The sequence below is a fragment of the Rhododendron vialii genome, chromosome 1a (genome assembly GCF_030253575.1).
Source record: "Rhododendron vialii isolate Sample 1 chromosome 1a, ASM3025357v1".
Lineage (NCBI taxonomy): Eukaryota > Viridiplantae > Streptophyta > Magnoliopsida > Ericales > Ericaceae > Rhododendron > Rhododendron vialii.
In genome coordinates this window covers 11,276,582-11,299,026 of record NC_080557.1, presented here as the reverse complement: position 1 = coordinate 11,299,026, position 22,445 = coordinate 11,276,582, and the positions used below count along the sequence as shown (strand labels likewise).

At 37.2% G+C, this 22,445-nt stretch overlaps 2 protein-coding genes across 2 annotated transcripts; both read right to left on the bottom strand.

Moving 5' to 3' along the window:
• Positions 1-9,303: 9,303 nt before the first annotated feature.
• LOC131301402 (probable histone H2A variant 3) lies at positions 9,304-15,086 on the bottom strand. Its single transcript, XM_058327700.1, has 2 exons — positions 14,699-15,086; positions 9,304-9,867 (listed from the first exon to the last, which is right to left on the bottom strand). The coding sequence occupies exons 1-2, from the start codon at positions 14,816-14,818 to the stop codon at positions 9,571-9,573; spliced, it is 417 nt and encodes a 138-aa protein (XP_058183683.1). The 5' UTR covers positions 14,819-15,086; the 3' UTR covers positions 9,304-9,570.
• Positions 15,087-16,316: 1,230 nt separating this feature from the next.
• On the bottom strand, positions 16,317-22,172 carry LOC131301396 (uncharacterized). The gene is made up of 7 exons (XM_058327688.1): positions 21,608-22,172; positions 20,508-20,643; positions 19,755-19,836; positions 18,829-19,004; positions 17,467-17,604; positions 17,254-17,393; positions 16,317-16,836 (listed from the first exon to the last, which is right to left on the bottom strand). Exons 1-7 carry the CDS (start codon positions 21,723-21,725, stop codon positions 16,574-16,576), a joined length of 1,053 nt encoding a protein of 350 aa, XP_058183671.1. The 5' UTR covers positions 21,726-22,172; the 3' UTR covers positions 16,317-16,573.
• Between the last annotated feature and the right edge of the window lie 273 nt (positions 22,173-22,445).

The following is a 22,445-nucleotide window of genomic DNA, read 5'->3' as shown; positions in this document are numbered from 1 at the left end:
AGCAAATTTTATTTGCCCCTAAATAAATCAGACAATATATATCAAGTATAGACAAATCTATCTATCTAATCATGTACGTGATAACTATACGAAAGCTAAAAGTAAACCCACAAGTCTTGAAAGTCCTTTTGATACTTTAGCCCTCGAAGAAGAAATCTCTATTTTTTTTTTTACCAACGGTATAGTGGAGAGTTGGTAAATTAACAAGTAAAGGTCTGTTTTGATGGGGTATTGTGAAGGGGGATTGTGATATCCCCTTTTAATCCATGGGCCCCAGTTGAACACCCCGTTTGGAAAGCCAAAATGGAGGGTGGATATCTCTTTAACCCCTCCTCCCTCCACAGCACCTGCTAATACCGGTTAAGGGGTATTACCGACGGGTTACCTTCGACCAGTTGCTATGGAATCCCCCCTAATCTCCCTCTATTTCGGACGATTCTACCCCTCGTAACCCCCCTTTCCCACCCCGAGGTACCCATTTCGATTCAGTGAGGTATGGGTTGATTTCTTTGTGCTTTTTCTGTTGCTACTCTTCCCGCACTGTCTTTGTTGCTATTTATATTCCATGGCAGTGTTAGGTTCAATTTTGTATTCTAGGGTTTTGTAGGTTTCGACTGGTAATGGTATGCACGGGTTTTCGATTCCATGGTTTTTCGATTTTGTTTCAGATTTTTTAGGGTGAAGATTATGAAACCCAAACCCAAACCCTAGATCTTGATTTTTTGGTGTAGATTATGAAACTCCAAACCCTAAATTACAATTTTTTAGAGTAAGATGAACTTTTTTTTAAGGGAAAATTTCAAAAAAGCCCCTGAACTTTCTGACAACTTGCAAAAAAACACCTGAACTTTCACTATTAACAAAAAAACACCTAAACTTTGCATTCCGTTAGCAATTAAACCCCTGCCGTCCAATTCCGTCAATTTTTAACGGATGGAGCTAACGGAAGGCGTTAACTTATTATTTTTTTTTTACTTTTTAATTCAAAAATTACTTTTAACTCTTTCTTTTTTTTATTGGTAAAAAAATATACAATAAAGTTCTTTTTTTTTCTTACTATTTATCAAAAATTACTTTAACCATATTTTTTATTTTCAAATTTTACCTCCCCCCCCCCTTTTTTTGCTTATTAGAATCAACTCCATACCCCCAATTAACCCCACAACCAACCGCCAAAGCCTTAGCCACAATTTCAGAAATTCAAAAGTTCTTTTAACCTCCTCTTTGTAACCTTTTCTTTTTTTTAGTACTTTTACTTCCAAAAATTATTTTTAACTCATTCTTTTTTTTAGTCATAAATAAATATGCAATAAATAGTAAAAATGGGTTAAAGTTATTATTATAAATAGTAAAGATTAGAGTTAAAGTAATTTTTGATATATAGTAAGAAAAAAAATTTATTTCATATTTATTTACTACTAAAAATAAAGAGTTAAAAGTAATTTTGGAAGTAAAAAATATAAAAAACAAGAATGCTAAAAAAAAGAGTAATTTCGAATTTCTAAAATTAGAGCTAGAGCTTTGGTAGTTGATTGGTGGAGTGGGGTTAAAGTTCTAAAAAAAAAAGAGAGAGAGAGAGAGAGAGAGAGAGAGAGAGAGAGAGAGAGAGAGAGAGAGAGAGAGAGAGAGAGAGAGAGAGAAGGGGAAAGGTACAATTTGAAAGTACCAAAAAAGATGGTGGTTAAAGTTATTTTTGTAAATAGTAAAAAATAGAGTTAAAGTAATTTTTGATAAATAGTAAGAAAAAAAAAGGAACTTTATGGCATATTTATTTACCAATAAAAAAAAGAAAGTTAAAAGTAATTTTTGAATGTAAAAAGTAAAAAAAAATAAAAAGTTAATGCCTTCCGTTAGCTCCATCCGTTAAAAATTGACGGAATTGGACGGCAGGGGTTTAATTGCTAACGGAATGCAAAGTTTAGGTGTTTTTTTGTTAATAGTGAAAGTTCAGGTGTTTTTTTGCAAGTTGTCAGAAAGTTCAGGGGCTTTTTTGAAATTTTCCCTTTTTTTAAACCTTGACGGAGTGTTTTAAAGCCTGCACAAAGCTCATCATCGAAATGAAGCACGTGATAGAAATTAATTTCCAATAAGTGGTATATCACGTTATTTATCAGAGAGAGAGAGAGAGAGAGAGAGTAGCTGCATCTTATTTTGGTAATGGTGTCATGAGAAGAAAACCCTAGTTTAACTGGAGGTATGTAGAACTAATAAAGGCAGAGAACATGCAATTTCGAGACAAAAAACGTCAATTTGCAACTAACTGGTCATTACGTAATTCTGCTAACAAGCGTCAAAACAAGCAACTGATACAAATTGACGCACTGAATTGGTCGATTATGATAGTATAGAACTTTGCAGATCAAATGCAATATCCATAGATCAGAGTCTATTAAATTAAAGTTGAATACGCTGAATTTTGAATTTGGGAAAATCATATCTTACGGTTTCGACTTGGCTCTGCGACACAATTTGAACTCCATCTCTGTTCACCGGGAGATCTCAGTCCATAAACGTTCCTAATTCAGTTCTGCACAAAAATCCACGCAGAATTTTTTTTTCCCTCGATGAGTACCACGCAGAAATGTTATACAGAGAAACAGCAAGATATGTAATTACGTATTAATACACCTATACACATCCGTATGTAATCACACAGACACACACACATACATTTTTGTTTGTTGGAATTTCTATCGTATGGACTAAGTCACTAAGGTACACAGTCATCACTTAGCTTTCATTGTTTAAACTGGATGATCCGACTAAAGAGATATGCCTAGTGCCAAATTGGAAGTTGATGTATCCACTACAATGACCATTTCTATTTTAAGACGCAGTCGCATCTGGTTTGCGCATTACTTACTTGAAAGCAACAAGTGATGCTCCATCAATACAATTCATCTAGTTAAATTAGAGTCGGATATTCAAGTATTCTTATTGTTTGCTGTATATATACCATTTATACGGGTGGCATTGGGAAGAAAGAAAGGATATTCCAAATCTAGTTGACGGTCATATTTTCACCTTTGTGTAGTATGTCATGTCTAGTACCTGAAACATTTCTCATTCTTTATTATAGATTGCTGGCCTTTTGTATTTGAATGAGAATAAAATATTTTTCTAAAATCAGCTTATCGAGTTTTAGTCTCAATAACTTGAAGTCAGCACTTCTTCGAAGTCAAATTTAAGTCTCTTAATAGACTCAAATCCCATATCTCTCCTTGAAAATCAAAGAGTACAACCAAACGAGTTAAGGGTCACATCTCGGATGAAGAAAAAAACCTTTCAAAGTAAGTGTAAATTTACGGATGGAGTTTGATAATCCATAAGAGAACGGAGGCTGACTAGATCTTGTGGAATTAATTTCCTCTGAGTCATTTTCATTGAAGCATTTAATTTTAATCAAACAAGTTGTGAGTTGTACAATATTTTAATCACATCTTGCCATTAAAGAAAACAAGACTACCTGCTAACGGTCGCGCAGTGGGTAGAGGTTAATTTTTTGTCTTTTAATTAACCGATGCAATTGTCCCCTCCTTACTTGTACTTTTCTGACAACAAACCTTTCGACGAAATGATTTTGTCATTCTCTTTTTTATTAATGTCACTCTTCTACAAGTGTATTTTTGGTGCAGTGGGCGGAGGTTAATTTTTTGTCTTTTGGTTTACCGATGCAATTGTCCCCTCCTTACTTGTACTTTTCTGACAGCAAACCTTTCAGATAGGGAAATGATTTTGCCCCTCCCTTTTTTTGTTAACGTTACTTCATTGCAAGTGTATTTTTGATGCAAAATACACTTATAGGAGAGTGACGTTAATAAAAAAAGAAGTGACAAAATCAGCGGCCTTCAGATATATGCATTATTGTAGATTACATTGTAAATTACATTTTTACCCTCTTGCCTTGATCAATATTTCTCCCGACCTTAGTCTATTCACAAGTCAAGGGCGCTGCTATTCGCAGCCCTCTATTTACTCCCATAGCCCGTTAAAAATTTCCAATTATACTCGACAGTTAGTTACCGAAATTGAGATATATTTTCAGCGTCCAATTACCGAAATATAATATTTTTTTCAACAGATGTTTACCGAAAATGCATGTTCGGCAGTTGTTTACCGAAAGTTGAACATATTTTCGACATGTAGTTACCGAAATAAAATCTTGTTTTCAACAGCAATTTACCGAAATGTTATTTATGATTTTCAACAATCATTTACTGAAATTTAGTGGGCTACGGGAGTAAATAGAGGGCTGCGAATAGCGGCGCCCCAAGTCAAAACCAACTGTTCCACAAGAACAGTGTAGAGAATCTGATCTCTTTTTTTTTTTTTTTTAAACAAAATTTCTTTACGGAGAAACTTTGCATTTACCTCCCTATAGTCTATTTGGATAATTAACGACTCAAATTTTTAGTATGGTATTTTTTATTTTTGTACTTTTTGTTTAGATTTTTCTCGTAATATTTGGAATTAATTATTCATTTTGACAAAAGAAAATGGAAAAAAAATAAAAATATACTGTATTTCAAAATAGAAAAAATTCAAGTAATAGCGTGATTTTATTTTTATTTAAGTACATTCATTAAACCATGCTCATGTGCATGAGAGAATGTAAGGAATGCCAACTCCACTCCGGCCACTTGCTGATTTTATTGTTTTAGTCATAATTTTTTACCTTATTAGACTTTTGTCATTGAAAAGTATGATTAATCCAAAAAGAATACAAATACCCTGAATCTAACAAAAATTCAAAAATAAACAAACAAAATTCTAAAAATCAAAAGTACAAAAATTAGGAATATTAAACATTTTTCTAGTGATTTTTTTTTTGCTAAGCAATTATTTTTTATTGATAGTAAAAAAATAGTTTTTGATTAATGGAATGGAATGGCTCTTGTTCTTTGGGCTTTGATTAGTTGTCCCACATTGCTTTGAAATAGAATAGGAGATCATTTGGGACCTCTTTATTCATTACTAATTAATTGAGTTGGATATAACTTTTTCACAAAATTTTCTTTTTGAAGAATTACACAATCGAATTAAGAGAAGATAATTTCACCAACCAAAAAGTTATAGATTACAACTTTTTGATTTTGTCCTTATTCAAATTTGTTTCGCGTATGTTAGTTTTGCACCAAATTTTTTATGCATTGTTAGTTTTGCACCAAATTTTTTATGCATTATTAATTCATCTCGACGATAGTAATGGAAAAATAAAAAATTATGACTTTTACACAGGTATTTTAGAAATATTCAAGAAAAATTCATTTTCTTGAATATTTCTAAAAATGCTTGTGTAAAAATTTTTATTTTTTTATTTTTTTCATTATTTTCGTCGAGTCAAACCAATAATGCATAAAAAAAAATTGGTACAAAACTAACAAATGTGAAAAAAATTGAATAAAGAAATAAGAAAATTATTACAACGGTTTCGTTAGCAAAATTATATTTTCACCAGCCGAATTTATTAGTAGTAGTATAAGATATGTAAGGAGAGAGAGAGAGAGAGAGAGAGAGAGAGAGAGAGAGAGAGAGAGAGAGAGAGAGAGAGACTCCTGGTTGGAGAAATGAGAGAGAGAGAGTGTGTATCCTGGTTGGAGAAAAGTTTTCATGGAGGCTAATTTTGTCATTTGCTTCCAAAAGAATTTGTTATCTCAGAAAAACGGTCAAATTTTATTAATTGGGCCCACTAATCCTCTGCCCATGCCGCGGAGATTAGCATTTGCCTAATAGGATTGTTAAAGAAAAAGGAAGTAGGAAAACCTGAAGAATATACAACAGCAACAACATACTGTATATGTATACGCTTATGCATGTGGCTAGGGAATGCATGGACACCAAAATTGCGGAGCGCTTTTGAATCTTTCCTGGGATTCCCTCACTTGAGTATGCCAATAAACTTGTAATTCAATAGCACTTCCTCACTTCTGCTACATGGAAAGTAAAGATTCGATTTTCGTCAAAAGCGCACGTGCTTGGTACGGTGGTTGATGTCCTTTGGACTTGCTCCACCCATATAACGCCTAACGGTACTTCTTTTCCGTTCTCTTAAGAGTAGATTAGACATCTATTAAAATGAGAAAAAACTACAAAGAGAATGGGTAGTATCTAAAAATACAATTTTGCTGCAACTAGAAACACATGCACGCACACAAATACTCCCAAGTCCCAAATAATAGACCCCTAGTCAGTCTTCTAGGTACAGGTTCAGGCGGCGCATTTTGGAGAAGGTCCGGCTTCTCTACTGCCCAAAGCGTAAGAAGTGTTGTATCTTGACCGTTCATCTAAACAATTAATTGTTCAGATTTATTTTAAAACTCTTCCAAGTAAAATTTTATCGGTACCCAAAAAATAATTGAGGTGTTCGTAAGCTAGTTCGAACACCAGAATTATCAAAAGAATGTAAAAATCTTTTCTTATGAAGAAGAGCCTTTTAATAAATCCGTACTAATTAAAATTACATTCGGACGGATGGAGATGCAGTGCAAACTTACACGGCAGAGCAGAGAAGTCAAGATTCTTTAAGAATATATCACGAAGTGCCAATAGACCCTGACAAGGAAACCTAGAGGTTGGCTTGATAGTGAGGAATCATTCAAATTATTTCAACTCAATCGTTATCTTGTAACACCACTCACACAGAGGGAGACTCACACATGGCCAAAAAGGGAGACTTGTACTGTTATACATACACAGGACCACCTCATGTAAGAGGCGTTATCAAAAACAGTAGTATCCCAAAAAAAGTTCCATTATGGGTGTGTTATCTCTCTCCCTCCGTTATAATCAGGAACGAATTTAGACATCTGATCTTAACAAAACATCACATAAATACCTGACGTATTAAAAAATTCATCAATTAAATCCCTACCGTTAACCTCCGTCCAAAAACTAACAGAAAATATGTTTCTTTCTCCAATTTTGCTACCCACACTGTTTTTTTTTCACATATTTTGCACAAAATTTTTGTGGGGTCTATTTTTGGGTCCCACACAAATTATCCGATCTGTTCACTAATTCTAAAATATTTTTTCAAGCAATCTTGCTAAAAATAAGTTCCATAAAATAAATGTAAGTGTATGATCTAATTGTACAACTTTTCATTCATAATTCTGGATTAAAATTTTGAATAAAAATTTGTAAGATTGAATCAAACACTTACATTTATCCCGTTGAGCTGATTTGTTTAAAGGGTCATGCAAAAAATATTTTGAAACTAATGAAATGATCTTGATCATTTTTAGGGACCCAAAAGTGGGCCCCACAAAAAATCTATGTAATACTAATTTGTGTGGGTGCACTGGGTAGTGTTACGGCAAAAAATAAATTAAAAAAAAAACAACTCAGCACTGTGCGGGAAAGAAAAAAGGAAAATAATAACGTAGAAGAAAAGAATTGTATTATAATTTTTTTTTGTGGGGACCAAAAAGTGAACCGATCCGCTCATCAAAACTTTTTTTTTTTTTTGCATGACCCTATAAAAAATCAGCTCAATGCGATAAATGTAAGTGTTAGATCAAATCTTACAACTTTTCATGCAGAATTTTAATCCTAAATTTTGAATAAAAAGTTGTACGATTGGATCATACACTTACATTTATCTGATGGAGCTGATTTTTTGCAAGGGTTTTCAAAAAAATAATTTTGACATAATCAATAGATCGGATAATATGTATGGGACCCAAAAATGAGCTCCACAAAAAAAAAGGTCACAATCTTTGAAAAAAAGTTAGTGCGGGTAGCAAAATTGAAGAGACATGTTTTCCGTTTGTTTTTGGACGGAGATTGATGGCAGGGGTTTTTAATTGATGAGTTCTTTAATACGTTAGGTGTTTATGTGATATTTCGTTAATGTCAGATATCTATGTGTGAAAGATCAGGTGCTAATATGAAAATTTTCCTAATGTTAAGTATTTCACAAATAGAGTATTCTGTTGCAACGGTTAGATACTTGTGTTCTATGCATGAGGTCTCGTGTTTGATAATTGACCTCTTTGTTTTTTAACGCAAATTCGTTCAACTTATAAATAATGGCCTTTGAACTTAAGGCATAGAGTATCAAACTCGCGACCTAAGGTACGGGGTTTGAGTCGCTCGGCATCCTTTTGGAGAGAGAGACCATCAAATTTGTGACCTAAGGTACGGGGTTTGAGTCGCTCAGCATCATCCTTTTGGAGAGAGAGAGAGACCGCACCACCCTTTTGGAGAGGGAGAGAGACCGCAACCGCACCACCATTTTGGAGAGAGGGATGGGATGTACTATTTGTGTAGACACCCCCGTTCCAAACATATAGGCGAACAAATACACAAAAATGAAGATACACAAACTAACTCAAGGTGAAATTATTAGTCGGGGAGTACTGCCACGTGGTATTCTTCCAGACAACTCCACCACACACACGGCTAAGTGCATGGACTCTACACGAATGTATGGTTTCTAGAATGGTCTGGAATACCACATGACGGTGCTCAACTATTGAATAATTACACTCAAAAGGCCCAAACATGCACAGATCGACTCAAAAAGCCCTAATTTTGGCTGGGCCGGTTCTATTTTTTTAGTTCATGGCTTGAGAGATTCTCTCCATAAAATTCCATGTCTTAAAAAGTCTGGGAAAATGACGGCCCAGGACGTGTTTTGATAATTAATACCCGTCAAGGACATGCTAAGAACAATTGTTAATACTGAAAATGTCCTTAGGAGGTATTAATTATCAAAACACGTCATTGGCCGTCATTTTCCCCTTAAGTCCTTCCCAAAATATCACCCGCGCATTTGATTAATTATAAGTTGGGTTTTGATAACGTAAAACTAAATTGCCGGTCTCTTTTCACTATTTCGAGTATCTCAATGAATTGTCCATATCTTTTTAATTCATTAGTTTCTATATGCATTTTGTACAAAGATAATAAGAGGGTCGCACTACAGGGTGCAGGGGCTTTGTACGTGAATGTAGTCTTCCATTGAGCCGTATTGAACTACTGTGACAAATTCACAACATGAGAACTTCATTGGTTTATGCATTTGCCAAACACATATGGAACTACACATTTACTATCTTCGATCCAAAACCAGAAACAAGAAATTAAAAAAAAAAAAACAAAAAAAACCATAAACTATTCTTCGCAAAACAAGAGCGTTCCGAATTTCACAAAAACTTTTTCAAATAATGCGCCCGAATCACCAAACCTTTTCCCAAAAGGTTTGTTCTTGGAGTTTCTGAAAGTTCTGATTTCATTCAGCCGCGTCTTTTCTAATGGGATAATTACAAAATCAAACTTAAACGTAGCCCTAATCCCGGATTCATCTAATTTCAAGAAATCATAATTGAAGCCAAGTCAAACGAACGATCCTGGACAAGAGCCTAGTTATAGTTCAAGAAGTAATCACAATGCCACTAGACATAAATCCATTCCTAACACAACTAAACAGTAACCTAGATCTAATACGGTATACAGCATAGTTACATAAATGAGAAAACAGATCCGCAGGTTAAGTCCTACTGACAAAACACGCAACTTGATGGGGAGATTATAGTCAAATAAAGCAACCTTGCTCTTTTTCTTAATCTACTCCTTGGACGATTTGTTGATAAGTGACTTGTGGATATGAGGAATCACACCTCCGCCGGCTATGGTTCCTTTGATGAGAGTGTCGAGCTCTTCATCTCCTCGGATTGCAAGCTGCAAATGCCTGGGAGTGATACGTTTCACTTTCAGATCCTTACTCGCATTTCCAGCTAGCTCCAACACCTCTGCAGTCAAGTACTCCAAGATAGCTGCTGTGTACACAGCGGCCGTGGCTCCCACTCTACCGTGTGCGGTGGTCCTAGTTTTCAGTATACGATGGATCCGGCCGACTGGAAACTGCACAATGTTAACCAGATTAATTTTTACATTAATATCAAGGTAAAAATTACAACACAGAACTCCAGAGCACTCATGACGATATTCTTTGAAATCGCAAACAGGGAAAAAGGTACAACAGAGGAGGAGGACAAGAGTCCACCGAAATTCATAGTGAAAATACAATATTGAAAAGCAATCAGAGACAGAATAACAGCATCCCTTTAAAAGGAGACACCGCCACCCAAAATAACATAGGTGATGATAGTTCAATGTAGAAATTTTCTAGATCCAGTATGCACAATAGATTTAACCAGGAAAAAAAAAAGTATACACCTTAGAAATGGCCAGACATTGACCTATGAGACACACATGAGTAAATATAGAAGACTGTGAGGAGAAATCTTGCAGGTGGGTAACTGATATCTGAAAGAACTTCATCTTTGCTTTAGCTTCTACCAAGTTAATAGTGTATTCCTTCATCCATATCAAGGGTGGCTGGGCAAAGCCGAAAAACTAATAAAAAGACATGTCAGATAACAGTAAGGTGAGGACATGACAAGTAGATTTCATTTCAAGTTTGTCGACAGAGTTCATCAGTCTCTTGGACCTTGGTTTATAAAAGTTTGAGAATCTGTCTACCGCAAGGGGCAAAGTGGCCACCATAATTTTGAAGGTTGTGTCTGTTATTAAAACCTCTCAAACTCCATTAAACTGGATTATGCAACGGAACACTAAGTTCATATGTGGTGCCCATTATCCACAGGATACATATTCATTAACTCAAAATATAATTTACAGCACAGAAATACTGGACCATTGGGAGATAACATTTAGCAGTGGTCCAGAGACTCAGTTTATATTGGTCTACGGAATGATCCATGAGACTGGTGAAAGAAATCTCTGTGGCTAGATAAATTTGATATCAGAAAGTAGTTCTTTCTCGCTTAGGATTGTACCTGATTACGTCTGATTACGTATTATTAAGACAACAGATGTCCAGGGTTGGAATGGACAAAACGACAAAATATGCAGTGAAGCTGTGAAGGTTTGTCAAGTTCAAAGAGTTGAGTAACATGAGTACACCAATCTCTTGGTTTAGGATGTTCTGGTTTGTGCTGTCTAAGTAATATGGGTACCTATTATACACAATTGCTAAATCAAATCCTAATTTTTTGAATGTGGTTCCTGCACTGTTTAGTCTATTAACCAAAAAAAGCTCCATCAAAAGTAGAATAAGCAAAAGAAACATCACAGGTCAATTTTACAGGTAGGTAAGAAACACTATACAAGAAATCTACCCGAATAAATACAGATCAAAAACATCATTTTTATTCAACATCTTCTAGCGCTCCACCTGTATCTACCCTGACATAAACAAAAAGTTATTGTGTCCCACTCATTCAAGTAATGATAACAAAGTTAAGCCAATTAAACCTACTTCCACATAATTTTGGGGTGGTTTTTTGCATGTTACTTATAATTTTATGTAATACAGAATAAGTTATCGACTTATCGTAGCATCAAAATCATCAAGAATGAAGCTTTCTCTAACCAGCACCTCCATTTGGAGGCAAACATGCCATTCGGATTTTTGCAACGACCAAACCTCTTGCTAAAAACTACCCATGACCCTACCAAAGTCAACAGATTGATGGATGTCAACATAAAACAGACAGACAGATACAAGTTTAGCAAAATTCTAAGCTCCACAGGACACTACCAAAACGATTTGGACAAATAAAGCTTTAGTAGTACTAATTGGAATCTGGGGTATGTGAACTGAGCTCTCAAAGCAATTCTTCGACTATCCTAAGATGAATGCTAAGCATCCTTCTCTCTCTTTCCGGCAGATAATTAAATGGATATCTCTGAGCTTTCAATCCAATACTCCATGAAGTCGGACATTCCTGATGTCACCATACAAATTAAGATCAAAAGTCGATAATTCTGTCCTCATAGTTTCCAAGATCCAAACAAAGGGTTAGATTTTGGAGACCTGGCTTTACTCCACCACTTTATATATTAGGACCAAGGTCAAAATATACATTGGGCTCCGAGTGTACTAATGTGTCAGAACATATAATCTTTTTTTTATTTATAAGTAAATAATTATATAGTCAGAACAGATAATCTATCTTATTCTTACCTCAGCCACCCAGTTAAAAGTTGCTTATAACCCTGAAAGGCTGTCCCTTTGTAGCCTAAAGGATAGGTTTATAACGTAAAATCATTTCGTTTGGGAAGCTTCATCCGTGAAGCTCAGTTTCGATAATATGGACTACAAACTAAGCTGTTGGATGTCCTCCACTGGTCAGAACCATTTTAGCGATGCTAAAACTCATCTTTTGCCTGGCCACAGTGAGACTTCACCAGTGCAATGCCATTTTCGTGAACCCAACTCCCATGTCAAATTTAACCATTGCTTTAATTCTTAAAATATCTCGTGGTAGTAATTTAGTTTTGATGAGAAAGGAAAATTTTGCAAAAAAGCTAATTTGGCTAGAATTTTGCCTTGCCGCTGGAAAGGGAATCTTGGGATGGTAGTGCCAAAAAATGCCTTTGCAAGCATTTTGCCTAGCTGTTGGAGTTGCTGGAAGGTCAATCAAGACCATCATATATTCTAGTACATGAGAAACCTTACTAAGAACAATAGAGTGGATACATAAAGGAAGCAATCCACACAAATACTCCTACTTTACAACACATGGTTGAATCGGATTCATGAAATCCAGAAACAAAATTAATATTTAGATCTAGAATGCATCAAATCAGACTTTAACAGAAATAGAATCAACAGGGTCTTAGAACCTTGTCTTACTGGAGTTACTGCAAAGATGAAAGAGATTAACCTGAAAGCCATCCCCAAAGGGTTGTGTTGCACAAGTTTCCTAGAAACTATGTATCCCATTTCCTTTATACTATGTCAGCTGATAGAACTAAGGATGGACTGGAGGGAAGAAGAGTCGAGAGGGGCCCTTGCTCCTACTCACCTTTACTTTCGAAATCACCCCTCTAAGACCTAATAAAATCCTCAGTTTTTTTTTGTTCAATTTGGCCCTCCCTATTGGTGTTCTCCATGTTAGACCATTTTTCCCTCTCTAGCTCCCTTCTCCAGCCCACCCTTCCCCTGTTATTGTTCTGCCTCAAATTTCTTCAGCTTCTCTCCTCTATTTGGGTTCAAATTTCTTCTCGTACTACTCTCCATCTTCCTGTCTTGTAAGTCGTAACCATAATAATTACCTGTATCCTCTACCACTACCTGTCCCATAGCTCGATATCTCACACCACTATGCCGTTGCCCGTTTGTAATTATAAGCAAGATTTTCCCCACCAAATGAAAGTCGTGACCCCACCTAAACTGTTTATGTAAGCTTCGGTCATGTCGGACCATAATGATTTAGTTTCAATGAGTTGACAATTTGGCTAGACTTTTAAAAATTGTCTTGGCAAGCATTTTGCCTTGCTGTTAAAGTTGTTGGAAGTGATAAACAAGACCAAGGTAAATTTTACATGAGTACCCTGACTGAAAACACTGATGGCCTTATAGAATAAACTCACAAAATATGTCCAAAAGTCTATTTTAATTTAGAATCCTAGATCTTGAGTGCAATCAAATTAGATTTTAACGGAGATAAAATCAACGGTATAGTAGAGCCTTATCTTGCTGGAGTTTAAACTACAAAATTGAAAGAGACTCACTTGAAAGCCATCCGTGAAGAGTTGCATAGTTCGTGTTGGTCAAGTTTCCTAAAAACTATGTAATCCCATTTTGTTTATATACTCATAACTCAGCTGGTAAAACAAGGGAATAAGGGTTGCGAGGGGCCCTTGCTCTTTACTCACTTTTCAAAACTCACAATTTTACCATTGACAATCCGCCACAAAGACCTAATAAAATCCTTAATTTGTCTTTTCTGACTTCGCCCCCAATTGGTTTTTCCACGTTAGACCATTTTTCGTCTCTCACTCTCCTTCCAGCCCTTCTTTTCTTTTTATTGTTCTTGAAGTTCTTCCCCAGTTCTCTTCAGCTTCTCTCCCTTGCTACTTGGCTTCAAGTTTCTTCTCATCCTACTCTCCTTCCTCTCTCGTAACCAGAACCATTACCTTTACAACTTAAACCCCTACCATGCTACCACTAACTGGCCCATAGCTCATTATCTCATGCCATATAGTTATAGACAAGATTTTGCCCCACCGAATGAAAATCAGGACTGCCCTAGACCGTTTACGTAAGCATGGGTTACATCGTACCAACTTGAGCATTAAGTCCCAATCAACTAGGGCCGACCACATGAATCAATTGTCCATGTTGAGTTATGTCAAGGGCATCGTGTATCATGAATCAATTGGGGTCTGATACCTCTCTCACACAATCAATTGGGGTCGGCTACATGAATCAATTGCACAACAAATCAATTGGGGTGGGATACATAAATCTCTCATTCAGTTCTTGTCAAGGGGCATCATGTTCCGTACTTTCCAGACAATACTAGATCTTTCTGAGCTGCTGCCTCTAAAGTCAACCCTGGTCTACCCTCCCCTTAATGCTACCATATTGATATACTGATCTATCTTCTATACTAGTTTAGAATAAATCCAACTCCAACATAGATCTACGTGTCTAACGTACTAAACAGCGAAACTAACCCTAAGTCTACTGGAAAACAGGAAAATCTCGAGAAAAATCAGGACTTGTGAGCAAAAATCAAAATATACGTGGGAAAACGGTAAATTATAAGGCGTCGACTGAGAAGTTTAGGTACAAACAAAAAGAAGCCCATATATATAAATATATACAGAAGCATAGGGAGAGAGAGAGAAAGAGAGAGAGAGAGAGAGTGAGAGAGACCTGGAGGCCGGCGCGGGAGGAGCGAGAGGTGGGCTGCTTCTTCTTGTCCTTGTCTTTGTCTTTGTCTTTGTTGCTGGGGGCTTTCCCCATTGTCAAACCCTTGGCTCCTTTTCCCGACATCTTCTATACCCGAGGGAGCTCTATCTCCCTGTCTCTCTCTTAGAAATTACGCGGTCGGCGGTCGGAGGAGAACAGTGAACGGAGAGAGAGAGAGAGAGAGAGAGAAGAGAGAGAGAATCGGAGGAAGGGTGAGGGCGAAGCAAAAATGGGAGGAGTTGGAGTGATCCTTACGCTCTGCTCTTTCAGAATTTTGTTTTCACGGCCGTGGCTCTGTGTGCGTGTAACGTGTTCCACAAAGGTGGATGTAGATAGGAGTTTTAGGCGTGTATATAGCATCATCCCCCTAGGAACTTATGGCTGTCCACGGGTCTGTCCCCGTCGGGTCCGGATCGGGTTTGACCCGACCAGCCAAACTTCTGATTTTCCATATTCCCACCCGAGCTGGACCAAAGTTTGCATTTCTGGAAGTTATTTTTGATGTAACGAGTGGAGATAGATAAAGAGAAAAAAGTATTGAGAAACGTGTAGAGAGGAAAATAAAATGATTTGAGATGTGAATCAAATAAGATTGGGTTGGGGTCAGGTTGGGTTGGCCCCACAATTAACAACAACGAGAGGTCGTTGCACTGGTTGTCCCTTCCTATCCTTTTAACCGAACAAAAAAAAGAGTTTGTCGTATTGTGGCAAATAATACGGAGTACTAAACCAAATCAAAACCCAGTTTTTCGAAATTCAACTAGTATTCCGAAAACCAACGAACCCTTTTTTCCATTTCTGATCCAACCAACACTTAAGACCTAGAGAGCATCCGCATCACCTTCTTTAAATTTTAGAACAAATTATACCTTAAAAAGTCACTTTATTACTTTACCTACTCATTTTTAAAATGTCTACAACATCAAACTCCCTATATTAAAGTTATTCCATTAAAAATATTGTTTCTTTATATTTTTTTATTCCATGAATGCAAAAGTAATACCTTCTGATCAGTATCAATTGAATGCAAAAGCAAAGCTACTGAGGGTGAGTTCTTCTAAATTTAAAAAAAAGAAGAAGTTATTTTGTTCTTATTTAATTTTTTTTTTTTTGCATTTGTTAGTTTTACGCCCTACATTGGAAAAGTAAATTTTTTTTACTTTTACCCAAGTATTTTGAAAAATAACCATTTTTAGCAAAATAAGTGAAATAAGTTGACTTATTTTGCTAAAAAATGATTATTTCTCAAAATACCCGTGTAAAAGTAATTTTTTTTTATACTTTTTCGATTTCTCTCGTCGAAACGAATCAAGAATCCACAAAAGTTTAACACAAAACTAACAAATGCAAAAAAAATTCAAATAAGGACAAAACCAACTTAAATTTTTTTAAGTTGAGAACTCACCCCGACTTTGTGAAAATAGTAAAATATTCAATACAGTGTGAACAGTGGCTCGTGATAGGTAACAAGCAAGTGTTGCGATTGTAGAATACATAGATGGTTGAGCAAGGCTGATGCACACGATTTTTCAAAATTCAAGTCACTAGTTTAGCCAAGGACTAGTAGAGATACTAATGCGGATGTCCTTAAAAAGGAAATTATACTCAACCCTAAACTGGAGATTACATAAAAGCTATAGAATAGTGCACCAGTCTCGGAAGTTAATAAGTCGTAACCCCAAAGAAGGAAAAAAACAAAATAAGGTTGCACCAGTCCATAGCAAGGGGAATAAAGAACTTGTACATAAAGAGGGCATACAATAAGGCTCGACAAATTGAAAAACAAAAAAAGCCGGGAAATATGGCAAGCGAAAAGATCGAATAAAATTTTAAGCCATCTCATGCATTTGCCACCTCTTCTTTCTGCCCAGTCCTTCCCTCATCAGCAATGTGGAACCCCTCAATCTTGCGCGAAACATCATCTGCAGTGACATTGACCTTTCCGGTCAACCCATTTGCCGAAACAGTCTCAACATCATCTAGGGTTTGTTGCCCTGTCTGCCATATTCTAATGGTTCCGTCCTCAGATCCTGATGCATATGATTCCCCTCCAGGTGAGAAGCGAACACAGTGGACTGGACCGTGGTGACCCTTGTTGCATGCTGCATCAAGGTATAGCAGGCAGTAGAATTAATTCTTAATGCCATTCTAGGATAACACAGCATGTTTTGTAATGTATTACGTTTTCCTGTTTCCATTTTCCTGAAAACAAGAAAACTAGTTTGTCGAACCAAACTGAAAACATCGTAATTTCAGGACATAGCAACATCAGGATTTCAGACAGTATGAATTAGTGACATGGAAATGCTGAGTGCTTTTGAACGTCCATTGTTTTCTGAAAAGTAAAAAAGACCTTTAAAAGTTCAATAAGCAGGTAGAAGACCAAGCCGGAAATCCGCCCAATACATGATCTAGCGGGTATGGTGCCTTGATAGATTTTAAACTTAAGCAAAAAGCCTGAGAAGAGACGTTAATTCAAACTTGTAATTCCAGTGAATTATTTATTGCAGAGCACGTACCAATCTCTTCACCAGTATGGAAATCAAAAACACGTATCCACATATCTTCTCCACCAGCAATAAACTTGAACCCAAATTTTGGTTCTAGAGAAGCAGATTCTACAGTGCATGGCATGTTGTAGCTTTTCACCAATCCGAAGCTGAAAGAAAGACAAAGCATGAATATAATATATTCAGAAGATTTTAAACAGACCAATCTCGCTTGGAACTTACTGATTTGCATCCCAAAACTTGACTGTAAACCCATCAGCAGTAGTGATGTAACGGCCATCTTGACTCACTTCAGCACTAGTCACAGGTGATTTGGTTTCAAGAGAACGTACAACATCACCAGTTCTTACATCCCATAATCTGTACACCCAACAACAAAATGACTCAAGAAATAAGGCAACCATTGAACACCTAATGCAAAAAGAAATCCATCACTTCCTCAATACAAAGAGAGAGGCATTGATGCTTCAAACAATATAAAACATGTTTGTTGCTAAAAAAGATTCTTCCGACATTAGCAGGCTGTCATGAGAATCTAAGACCATATTGGAAAAGATACAGCTATCACTGGGAAAATATCTCATGCAGGGGCTGAGGGAGGGGTGGTTGCAGTGGCTGGAGGAGTGAAAGGTGGGCTTTCCCAATTGCAATGGCAGAGGGGGGTGAAGATTGTAGCGGCTGCAAGAAGGAGAGAAGATTGTGACTGCGGAGGGAGGAGTGGGATTGCAGCATGGGAGGAATGGGGGTGGAGGTCTTCACACAGGGAGTGAGAGAGTGGGGGATGCAGCAACTGAGGGAGGGGACGGAGTTACAAGTAGGCAGGGAGTGTTGGGGTTGGAGCTGGGAAGGGATGGAGAGGGCGCTGCGATTGAGAAGGGATGAATGGAGGTTGCAGTGGCCGAGGAGGGCAGGGCGTTGCAGCGAGTAAGGGAGGAGGAGAGGGAGGGAGGGGATGGGATTGGAGAAAGGGGACAAAGGGAAAAGGGGCTGGTGGCTGGTGAGATGGAGTTGGTGGTGACTGGCGAGTTGTTGGCAAATGGCTGCTCTTCCATGAGAGGTGGTTAGAGAGAAATCTGGGGTGAATTGAGGACAACCACCAATTTTCTCCCTGTACCTTTCTATCTCCGGTAGAATTGTTCCCCCAATTACAAGGGCTTTATTGCATGTGGTGGGTTGGAGAGAACTTTTTCAGGTGTAACTAGAGCTGCAGGTACATTGAGAAGCCAAGCCGAAATGAAAAAGCACAAATCCATGGATATTTCCCGGACCGAAATGCTAAAGGACCAAATCTAAATGCAACAGGAAGTGCGAAGTTTATATCGATAAACTTACAAGTTACAACTGCAGTGTTACCGAAACACGAGGGACTAATGGAAACTGAAGGGGAGAAAGTCTATGTTCTTCACAGCCATATACATGTAATGCAAATACAAAGAGTATGGTATAAAATGATACAAGTTGTTCTAAGATAAATGTGACAGGAATAGTCTCCAACAATAAGACCACGTAGATTACCTCGGAACACATGCTCACAGCTGGAACTATAAGAAAGCTTAAAGACAAACAAACACGAGGCTTTGATACCTGACACCTCCCATATCAGTACAAGAACTTAATATTGTCTGGTCACTGTGGAGCCATGCAACAGTTCGCACTGAGCCCGGAGTCTTATCCACTTCTCTAGGAGATGCATCAGGGCGATTCAGATCATAAATTCGAAGAACTTTTTCAACTCCACCAGTCAGTAGAAAGTGTGTATCCTGTTTGCAGGTGGATAAAATTAACTGAGAGGTAGAAATAACTGAATAGAAAAGCACAACCAAGTATGTTTGTAAAATTCGGCTAAAGAAAGCCTTTGTTCAACCCCAATAGAACATTGTTTATTTCATGAATACCCCAACAGAACTTAAACTTGAACAGTGTTGATTTTACTGCTCGAACCTGTCACCCCCCATTCTTCAGTATTGATCAAGCAATGGCCTCTAGGTTCAAACTTCTGAGGCAAACAACTCATCCCTAAGAAGAAAAAGGAATCTCGAAAAACATAATAGACAATTTCGAAATATGCTGGAAAGGTTGACAATAGAGGCCATCAACCCAAATCTACTAGCCATTCAAATCTCAAAACAAAATTGTTAATCAAAGCTCCAAAAGAAACACTAGTTTTAGCCAGCAAAAAATAACTAAAAACAGAAAGATTTTCTTAAGCATAGAAGCATAGTAACATAGTAAGACTGGGTTCACCAAAATTTATTTTACTGAACTTATCCCCGAATTAAAGGCAAAAGTTGTAACACATTCAGGAACTCTTCTAATCACAAGTTCGAGCCAAGAAGTTAAATCAAGTATAGGACGTGTAAAGTAAAAGTACCACTACGTGAAAACAAAATTTTCACAAGGAAACTCAGCCAGAAAGTATTGTTCATGACATATGGAGACCATTGTCGATTGAATTAATTCGTCGAATTAATTAAAATAATTGATGAATCTGGAAACCAGAAATTTAATACCTCTGAAAAGGCACAGGCTCGAACAATGTGTCTGTGCTCAAATGAGTGTAGCTCTTCCCCTGTTATTGCATCCCATATTTTACTGCAATTAGAACACAGAATATTACCAATGCTGTGATCGAATATGCAGGATTACATCCATAAGATACACCTCCTGTAAACCTCTTCTCCTCAGGACGCAGGACCCCAATTGTTTGAGAAATACTCAAAAGAGAGCCACTTCCAAGCACACTCATCATTGGGCCTCAGAATGGCAGGAGGCTCATTCCCTCACAAGAAAGAAGCAAGAGAAAGGAGGCAAAGGGTGCTAAGCAATGGGGCATCTCATTACGCATTAAGTGAATGCATGGGAATTATGAAGACCATGAACTAGCCTTTGGAGAATATGATAGAGCAGTTTAAAAACACAAGGGAAAAGGCTAACATATCTGCTGAAGTCCATGCTCAAAATTGAGTTTCTAAGGTATACTAGGGAATACATCTAAGTCGTCTTGGGGAAAAAGGTGAGAACTGACACCAAGAAGTAACCAAGAAGTGCATAGAGCACTCTAATCCCATCCGTTCTACCACGAAATAAAAAAATTAAAAAAAAAAAAAAAGCCCTTTCAAGTAACTACGACGTAAACAGCCCAACACCAAGCACTTTTGGAATAACACTCAACTTCAGACAAGATGAAAGAAGTTCTTTATAATTTTCTTTTATATTTTATCTTCCTAGGAGAGGGAAGATGAAGGGAGAAACTTGTTACGTACGCAGTGAAGTCTGCTGAACCAGATGCAGCACGTAAAGCATTTGTATCCAAGCAGCAACTCCAGACTGCACCTTTGTGACCTTCAAAAGTGCCAACCCAATCTCCAGTCTCTCCATTTCTAAGCATGGGGCTGGAATCTGAACAACACACATGAATCGAATATATAAGGCTTTGTCTGGATACACTACTTCAAATGAAGGTACTTAACTCGAATTATCCCATGAGCAGCAAATATGTCTTTGACAGTTTACATATGATATAGGCCTCCGAGTTCAGGAGTTTTAATACGATGTATTTGAACTGACTACTGAGTCAACTGAACCCAGGGATTGTAAATATACAATGACCCGACAACATAAATTCTTTCTTACCCTTATCCATCGTCCACTCTTTTTTCATGAATATCCTATAGCTAAACCTTTTGTATCACTGGAGAAATTGAACATAAATCCATCCATTTGAAATAAATAATTATCCAATAGGGAGCTAAGATGAATTTAATCACCAAGCATTTCATAACAAAACTACATTCAGCAACTTCACGTTTCCGGAAGTCATATTCATTGTTCCACTTTTTCACATTTACAGTTATCAAACAATAATAGAACAGGTGAAAAGCTATAAGGACAACAGTACTGCACACCACACGGGATACAATGTTAGGCAGCTAAGAGACAATACATAAATTCGATGAGTGTAGCTGAAATGAGGTTGTTCAGATAGAAGAGCAGTAAGACTAGTAAGATTGGTGGGGGTAGCATCATATTGGAAATTTTTAGAGTCAATATATGGTAAGGTCAGTTTCCGTTGCATAAACAGAGACCGGTAGATGCAATACTTGCGAAAAGCAATAAGTTTACTATTTGGAATGCTACGGGCAGAGGGCTTAAACTACCATGAGATGTTATTGTTCAAAGAATCATGAATTTAACAAAACGTAATATAGACCATCCAATCCATCACCACACTCAAAACCAACACGTTATTCCAGCATCAAGTTATATATACAGTATCCCATTAAAGTACTAAACAGAAACACATACATACGGTTACAAGTCATATATACATGAGTTAAGTTAGGAAAATGCAATTGGCATATACCCTTGCTGGCACTGATGAGGAAGAACCCATCTGGAGTAACTGGACTGTAGCACAAATCCACAACCGGCCTCGAATGACCGTGGCATACTAGCGGAACCGCCACCCTCTTCTTATCCATTCACTCTAAAATAAAAAAAAATCTCTATCTAACCTCAACCCTATCAAAGAATCTACCACAAATTCACCAATATCTGTGCGTGCCAAAATAAACACAAAAAGAAAAATAAAACTAAACCCTAGAAAACAAAGAATCAGTTAGAAACCATTGTTAGACAAACTGTAACATATGACAATGGGAGTCTCATGTATCTATGTATGTATATGGCGGTATGTAACACAGGTGAGAAACGTAAAGATTCGACGCCACCTAGCCCTCTTGAGATTTTCCGAGAAAATTAAATTTACGTGAAATTACACTCAAATGGAATGTAAATCGAATCTAGCAGTGGGGAGGTTACGTAAGCGAGAAACTGTGACAGTGTCTCTCTCTAAACAAAGGGCTTGGCGCAAAGAGGAGAGACGGGCATGGCTGTGGTTTTACAGAGCAGTGTTAAGTGAGCCGGACTCGACCCACCCAGGCAGAAACTTTGACAGGCCGGGCCTACAACTTCAGCCCATTCTGCTTATATTTCTTGGCCCAGATTGTACACATGAGCGGGGGTTAGTGATGTGCTCTGTTTCAGAATTCATTTTAAGTACTTAGTTTTTAAGAAGGCAATTTCAAACTAAAAAATAATGTGTTTACGCAAATAATTTTTCTAGTAATATGGATCTTGTTTGATAGATCTTATTGAGATCATTTGAACGGTACAAAAAAAATCGAAAAATTATTTTTCAT

Bases quoted from the DNA above. Each gene is read 5' to 3' on its own strand.
- LOC131301396 (XM_058327688.1), bottom strand. From the start codon at position 21,725: ATGGATAAGAAGAGGGTGGCGGTTCCGCTAGTATGCCACGGTCATTCG. The intron at 17,605-18,828 runs GTATCAAAGCCT...TTGGGTGTACAG, and splicing joins ACTGATATGGGAGGTGTCAG to ATTATGGGATGTAAGAACTG. The intron at 17,394-17,466 runs GTAAGTTCCAAG...TCTTTCTTTCAG, and splicing joins AAGTTTTGGGATGCAAATCA to CTTCGGATTGGTGAAAAGCT.
- LOC131301402 (XM_058327700.1), bottom strand. From the start codon at position 14,818: ATGTCGGGAAAAGGAGCCAAGGGTTTGACAATGGGGAAAGCCCCCAGC. The intron at 9,868-14,698 runs GTCTCTCTCACT...AACATTGTGCAG, and splicing joins CCTCCCGCGCCGGCCTCCAG to TTTCCAGTCGGCCGGATCCA.